Raw genomic sequence first — 8,413 nt, forward strand, 5'->3', positions numbered from 1 at the left:
CTATTTGTACTAATAGTAAATATTTTTCAGGATCCCTAAGATATGGAAGTTACTTTGAGTGCATTCTACTTGCATTTTCCGTCTTATTACGAACATAATTACAAATATCATGAATACAGTTTCGATGTATCATTTTGTACCGATGCTATTCACTTTGTCTGTCACAGTACTGTATAGCTTGGGTCAATATATAGTTCATTATCTTACCTTTTTCCTCAATATCCATTTTATACCTTAATGTGCTGAGATCGACAATGTCTATTCTTCGTTATTTTTAAACAATGCGTCTCCTTCTTCCTTTTTTAAATAGTTATTCCTTGACGTCAGAATATGCCATTAAAATGAATAATACAGTTTATCTGTTTGTCTTTGAAGGATATATTAGCAGAATTATCAATAGAATTTAATATATATCATAAAAAAACGAAAGGATGAAAACAATAAAGGTAATGTTTGTTAATTCTTTTTAATATTCTTCATTGCTTGCAGGAAACAATAGATCGTCATGGTGGAAACTAGAAATATCTATTGCAAAGTTATAATAATACATTCAGTTATGAGAGTGAAATAATACTAATAATAGAAATTTACTTAATTTAGAAAGAATTATTGCAGAAAAAACTTACAAATTTGATTACCATGAACTGCAATTATAGATTTTTTATAGACGCAATAAAAATATCACGCCAAACTTGCCAAATATATCAAGATTAGATTACAATGAGTACACGAGATTAGAGTTAATCAAATGTAATTAGTTTTCTTAAATTTTTTAGCCATAAAATAATCTCTTGGGTCTCGGTAGATATATCATGGTCTTATTTTATTAAATTCTATGATTTCTTCAGCTGTTTGTCTACCGCTCATCATAGCTCCGTCTACGGTACCATATCGATATGTGTCCGTGTGTTCTCCTGCCCAGAAGATTACCTGGAAAAGAAAAGAATATTTTACTCTTAATCTTCTTTTGGGAGGGATTTATATAATTAATTTGATGGTGATTTAAAAGTCATTAATAAAGGAGTAATTATGTGAAATAGTGGATGTTGTCACTGGAATAGTAATTGGAAAAGAATGTAAGTAAACTAGAAACTTTTTGGAAGAGTTTGGCTGTCTTGATAGATTAGCAGGAGAAAGGTTGGTTGTCCTGGGTGATTTGAATGCAAATTCTCATGTTTAGAGCTGATATATATATATATATATATATATATATATATATATATATATATATATATATATATATATATATATAAATTATATATATATATATATATATATATATATATATATATATATATATATATATATATATATATATATATATATATATATAAGCAGTATTTTTATAGCAGTGTATACTTCAGTAAAGTGATAACCATCTATAATAAGGAAACAAGAAGCAGAATGGCAAATCTCATACCCATTTTTATCTTGCCACATCAAAAACTGGCAATGAATTAATATTTTATAATTTCAGAGGAAAGTCACATCGTTGGTATAATGAGAAATCATCTTTCATCTGGCAAAACATCGAGAATACCAAGAGGAATCATCTTTCATCTGGCAACGAGGATATCAGGACTTTCAAGTCCCGTTTTCTATAAGAAAAAAAAATTACCTTTCCAAAGTTGTTTTCAATTGGGACTAGGAATGGGTCACGGGATTTCAGGCCTTGTTTGTCTCCTTCCACAGGGATGATGGAGTTGTAGGATCCTCGCATCCAGATGTTGTCATACCATTTGGTCCTGTGCGGGAGTAGAAGAAGAAGAGTGGAGAATAAACGAAGTGGATGAATGGTTTAGGAAATGGAGAGATTATAACAGCTGAATGAATCAATCACCGGTTGTTGAATGGCGTAAATTCTGGTAGACATTTTACCTTTTGATTATTTCAATACGTTTCATGTAATTTCAAAGAGCTATGAAAAGAATAATGATGCAAAAAACACAAAGAGATAGGAAAAGAGCAACATGAATATATAGTTAAGTACATTATATTCTAACTACATGGGCAGGACATATAATGAGAATGACAGATAATAGATGGACATCAAGAAGAACAGAATGGGTCCCTAGAGATTGCAAACAAATTAGAAGAAAAGACAATGGATTGCCGAACTAAGAAAATTTGCGGTAGTAGACTGGCATAGAAAGAGATGGTGTGAACATGTGTTGCGAATAAATGGTGGGGAGAGAGTGAAGAGAGATTAGGAGGAACCTTTTAGGGGGAGAAGATCAAGAGGGAGGCAGAGAATTAGATGGCGAGATAAGGTGAAGGATGATATGGAGAGAAGAGGTTTGGTGGAAGAGGACGCCTTTGATAGAAGGCATTGGAGAGGGCGCATCAGGCAACCGACCCCATAATGTAGGGATAACGGTGGGGGAAGAGAAGACTGGCATAAAAAGTCCATAAACAGACAGGAGTGGGATGACATGTCTGAGGCTTTTGTCCTGCAGTGGACTAGCAACGACTGATGATGATGATAATACGTCTTTTATTACCAATCATGAATATGATTATGAATATTTATTTATAAATTTGCTAAGATGTAAAGTGAGATATTGGTAATCGTTAACTCTCGAATAAGTCATTTCCTGCTTCCTTGTTGTTTTGACTTTATTTTACATTATTCGTTGAAATGTACAACTATTTTAGATTTTTAGATGAAAGTGAAGATAACTTACTTTAAATTGAAGTCTACATAACATTCGTCTCTCGTTTCTACGATGGGCAGAAGCCTGTCTAAAGAAACGCTTTCTGCTCACTCTTCGGAAGCATGGCTGTAATGAAGCTTGCTCAAATAAAACCAGAAGTGTTTGAGACTAGATTAACAAATCGTACTATTATTATTATCTATATATTAATACGATAGCGTGTGTGTTATTTATTTTGTGTCACGCTTCAAAGAAAACGGAAATAATTTCATGGTATACTCTTACAAATTCATGCTTTAAAGAAAACGGAAATAATTTTATGGTATACTCTTACAAATTCACATTAGACTTTGATTGCTTAACCAAAGCACATCTTATATAGTGTTCCTAATTTTGTCTTTAGCACCTGCCTCCTTTTTTAAATATTAGACAAAAAATTTAGTTCTATCAATTTCCATAACCTAGATTATAAAATCAATCTCCGAGCATTTTATTCAAACATGTATAGGTTAGGAACAAGATAATTAGCATTGAAAATATAATTTCGTGTAATTTACACGGGTTCCGCTAGTTATTAATATTATTATTATTATTATTATTAGTAGTAGTAGTAGTAGTAGTAGTAGTAGTAGTAGCTAAGCTACAACCATAGCTGGAAAAACAGGATGCTATAAGCCCAAGAGCTCCAACAGAGAAAATACCCTAGTGAGGAAAGAAAACAATGAAATAAGTAAACTACAAGAGAAGTAATACTCAACCTCATTCGAACAAGATATGGATAAGCATTCGAGACATTGAACGTAAATAAACTATATATATATATATATATATATATATATATATATATATATATATATATATATATATATATATATATATATATATATATATATATATGAATAAAGAGTAACTGAGACAATAAAAAAAGTAGTATTAATAGTTTGTTACCTCCTTCGGAACGTCGGTGGTGGGATGGGAGCATCTGTAATGTTGAGCCTTTGAAGGTGAGCCAAAATATGCTCCTCGACTTTTTCCTCTGTGAGTGACTCCATTTTCAACGAGTAGTTTCCCGTGACAAAGGCCTGGATTATTGGAACTTGCTGGTGGATGCTCATGAACTCCATAATGCCATAGAGCCACGACTGGAAATGTAGATGGACATTTACGTTTATATGATTTACTAGTTACCTTTGGACGACTCTTGTGTTCAAATTGAATCCATTCTTCTTGTGCATTATGTCTGAATTCTAATCATGGAAAAAGCTTATGTATCATGAGTAGGCCTATATGATAATTGACATTTTGTTGAACATTCACGATTACATAATTTATTAATTATCTTTGGACGACTATTATGTTCAAATGAAATCCACTCTACTTTCGAATAATGTCTGAAATCTAATCACGGAAAAAAGCTTATATATCATGAGTAGGCCTGAATAGGCCTACATGATAATTGGCATTTGTTCCGTTATACTGAAACGACTGTTGATAGGCCTAATGGAAACGTCGTTGCTTGACGATTGCTAGGCTGGGGTTCGAGTCCCACTCCAGTTCGATAGTTTCTTGTAGTGTCTGCAACCTGACCATCATTATGAGCTAAGGATGGGGGTTCTGGGGAGCCTATAAATCTACCTGCTGTGTCATCAGCAGCCATTGTCTAGCCCTTCCTGGTCCTAGCATGGATGGAGAGGGGGCTGGGCGCTGATCATATGTATATGAGGTCAGTCTTTGAGGGCATTGTCCTACTAGCTAGGGCACTGTCACTGTCCCTTGCCTCTGTAATTCATGATCGGGCTTTTAAACCTTTAAAACTTATGCTATCATGATACATTAGATCTTTTTTATCTTATCTTCAGTTGAATTAGATAATGATATTATAAAATTGTCACTAAAAATCTTAAACGGGCTAGTTTACGAGAATATCTAAAATAAAAAATCTTATTGTATAGGTAAATATTCGACTCTTTGAGCAAAGAAAACAAAGAAAATGAGGCGTATCTAATCTCATAAAAGCATGCAAGTACACGTTGCATATCGTATGATCCCAAACAGCCAATATTTGTCATTCCTCTTCTTTGAACCAAGATTAAAAAAAAATCTATCCACTGTGAAAGACATAAAACAGCTGTTTTTGTTATCTTCTCCGGCTTGCATTGAGTATCAATGAATTAGCATCTCTCATATATAATAAAGAGCAAGTGTCTGACTTATATTAATATATATTTCTATCCAGACTCGTTCAAAGGGAGGTGGGGTGGGGGGTGGGGGGTGGGGGGTAGTCATAACCTAGTGAGAGCGGGTGCCCCGAGAGGTGAACTCGGAAACCACACTCTCCCACAAATTGCCGAACCGGCGAGTTGTAGTTATGAAAGGGAGAGGGGGTGGGAAGGGTTGAATCTGTGTGCATATCTCCATAAATATTTATACGTCCTATTTGTCAGCTCGGGTACACTAGTTTCTATATAAAGCAGATTAGATTTCATACGTAAGTATAGTCGCCGCAAAGATTCCGGGCGAAATAAGCCCGACGCCCTGATGACGTCATAGCCAATCATATTGTCTCCTACGTTAGCAGCGGTCACACGATATCCCCTCACAAATTTAAAACTATATTAACTTATAATCACTTTAAGGGGATTTGTTGCGACCCCTGTTAATGCGGGAGACAAGATGATTGGCTATGACGCCATCAAGGGGTGTGGCTTATTTCGACCAGAATCTCTGCGGCTACTACTTTGAAATCTGCCAGAAAGTGTGTAAAGTGCAGGTTTATAACTACAGTAAATATTAAGATTGCTGCTCACTTAACCTGATTTCTTTTAATTTCATTGATGTTTTCAGACTTACCTGCTCTTCAGGTAAGTTCATTTGGGTGAATATAACGTTGAGGTCCAGAGGGTTAGTTCCCCACCAGGGTTTGTCCCAACCAATCTGAACTTTATCTGCAACACCAAGATTGATTCTCTGAAAGAGAGGGAATATTTCTAACATTAATACTTTACTTACTTTCAGGGCTGCTTTTCTGGTCCTATACTGCTGGGGAACACTACTCTCTACAAGACCTTCACAGTTATTTTACTGTATATATTCCAAGGCATTCAGCATTTCACACCACATACAGCTCGTTTATTGTGACATCCACATTAACGAAACACTTAGAAAACAATAAAGTATAAATTTTGACAGAAAATAAAATTCCGACACTTCAATTCCATGTTATATTCTGATATTAAAAGGCAACAAAGTTTCAAACTTATGTATGATATACAGTATATTAGTTGAAAAGGTAAGAATATAATTAAATTAGAGGGTTCTAAACTTAGAGCTAATATAAGCATATAAGCTATCATATAAATGTCAATGTTAACATGACTCTCAAATTATTCTCTCCTAAATTAGAGAACAGTATGTATATCTCACACAAATATACACACTTAGAGTTTTCATTGGAAATATAATAGGGTTATGGTAGCCTAGTGGATACGTCCCTATCTGGCAATTTTTTTGACTGGGATTCGAGACCTGCTCAAGCTCGATAGTTTCTTGTAGTGTCTGCAACCTCACCATCCTTGTAAGCCTATAGGTCTACCTGCTGAGTCATTAGCAGTCCTGGCTTCATAGAGAGAGGCTTGGGCGTTGATCTTAAAATACTTTATTTTTACATGCTTCCTTTCCTTATTGTGCTATTTTTCCTGTTGGGGCCCCTGGGCTTATAGTATCCTGCTTTTCCAACTAGGGTTGATACTTAGCAAGTAATACTACTACTACTACTACTACTACTACTACTACTACTACTACTACTAAAATAATAATAATAATAATAATAATAATAATAATAATAATAATAATAATAATAATAATAATGTATGGTATATCTCTATGGTATTGTCAATGTCCCTTGCCTCTTCCATTCATGAGTAACCTTTAAAATCTTTAAAACCTTTAAAACTCAATGATATACTTACATCGAAATTCTGGCTGTAAGACGTAGGAAGGGCTGGGGAGAAAAGCATTGAGTGTCTCTCTTTCAAATGTCCAACGGATGCTGTAACCAGAACGAAATCTGTAATGTAGGCCTCCTGTGTAGACGTCACAACTACAGCCTTACGGTTTGAACCAGAGTTCCAGAAGATCTTGCAGACTGGCGAAGACAGTTTGATTTTGTTGTCTGGAATGCTGGACTGTAATGAGATGTATATATCGGGTTTTAATTAAATGGAAAATCTTGATATCTTTCAACTGGACTTCACTAGGCACTAGAAGAGTTGGAAGGCCTAGGCCTACATGGCTGAGGACTATGAAGCGTGAAGTAATGTTGTCTGGAATGCTGGACTGTAATGAGATGTATATATCGGGTTTTAATTAAATGGAAAATCTTGATATCTTTCAACTGGACTTCACTAGGCACTAGAAGAGTTGGAAGGCCTAGGCCTACATGGCTGAGGACTATGAAGCGTGAAGTAAGAGGAGTTGAATGGAGAAGTATTGAATTAATTGAATTATCTGGTTTTAATTAAATGGAAAATCTTGATATCTTGCGTACATATAACTTTCAACTGGGCTCCATAATTAAGGCACTAGAAGAGTTGGAAGGCCTAGGCCTACATGGTTGAGGACTATGAAGCATGAAGTAGGAAGTGATGAATGGAGAAGTATTGAATCAAAAGCTCAAGATAGAGACGACTGGCGAAATCTAAACGAAGCCCTTTGCGTCAATAGGCGTAGGAGCTAGGAGGTGATGATGATGAAATATTATCAGAAATTTACTCAATTTTGATGTATTTTTCTCTTCTTGTTTTACTCACACACGTTGATACTGTGAATTGATGATTCATCTATTTTACATAAATCAAATCTTGTAAAAAAAATTCCAGTCATTATTAATTATCTGCTAGAGATAAAAAATCTTGGAGCCTTGCTAAAACCTTGAATATAAGCTAGCTACAACTCAAATATCTATGGAAAGAATAATGATGGGAATAACACTATGAAACAGAAAAGGAGCAACATGGATACGAGAGCAAACTAGAGTAGAGGATATTCTAACAACTTGTAAGAAAAAGAAATGGACATGGGCAGGACATATGTTGAGAATGAAAGATAATAGATAGACATTAAGAATAACAGAATGGGTCCCTAGAGATTATAAAAGAAGCAGAGGAAGGAAGAGAAGACGGTGGATAGACGAGCTAAGGAAGTTCGCGGGCGTGGACTGGTACAGACTATAAACAGACGCCATTGGAAGGACATGTCTGAGGTCTTTATTCTGCACTGGACTAGTAACAGCTGATGATGATAGTGATAAGATAAGATAAAAAACATCTAGTGTTGAAGTACCTTGATGTGTTTTGTAAGGGTGTCAAATCCTCCTGCCCATTGATTCCACTCATCCAAGCCCCAGTCGGTGAAGTGGTCAGCGTCCCGGCCGGACTGTTCTCTCCAATCTGAGGTGCCTGTGTCTTTGACCACCCACTGCAAAATCAGAATATTAGTTTTAATTCTTGATGACCACGTTTATTGTCACGCCAATTTATCTTATTAAATCAATTGGCGAATCTTTGGTACAATCACATTCCTTGATAATCGATGTTGATTTATTTTTTTCATAGCTATGAAGCTCTACTTTCTCAATAGTTAAGTTGATATTTTTTCTGTTTCATTAAAATCGGAGATCATTAACGGCCTCAAAAAATAGATATTTATATCATCATCATATAGTGACATTGCCATTGCTATTTAGAGCAAAATAAATAAAT

At 35.0% G+C, this 8,413-nt stretch overlaps 1 protein-coding gene across 1 annotated transcript in view; it reads right to left on the reverse strand.

The window, feature by feature from the left end:
- Nucleotides 1-665: 665 nt before the first annotated feature.
- LOC137648495 (spermine oxidase-like) overlaps nucleotides 666-8,413 on the reverse strand; it is a 17,321-nt gene continuing 9,573 nt past the window's right edge. Inside the window, exons 7-12 of the mRNA XM_068381413.1 lie at nucleotides 7,995-8,129; nucleotides 6,623-6,838; nucleotides 5,505-5,621; nucleotides 3,603-3,796; nucleotides 1,619-1,745; nucleotides 666-930 (exon numbers count right to left, since the gene is read on the reverse strand). Of these exons, the coding sequence (XP_068237514.1) occupies nucleotides 811-930; nucleotides 1,619-1,745; nucleotides 3,603-3,796; nucleotides 5,505-5,621; nucleotides 6,623-6,838; nucleotides 7,995-8,129 (909 nt within the window). The 3' untranslated portion in view covers nucleotides 666-810. The remainder of the gene's footprint in view (nucleotides 931-1,618; nucleotides 1,746-3,602; nucleotides 3,797-5,504; nucleotides 5,622-6,622; nucleotides 6,839-7,994; nucleotides 8,130-8,413) is intronic.

This window comes from Palaemon carinicauda, chromosome 10, assembly GCF_036898095.1.
Source record: "Palaemon carinicauda isolate YSFRI2023 chromosome 10, ASM3689809v2, whole genome shotgun sequence".
Taxonomy (NCBI): domain Eukaryota; kingdom Metazoa; phylum Arthropoda; class Malacostraca; order Decapoda; family Palaemonidae; genus Palaemon; species Palaemon carinicauda.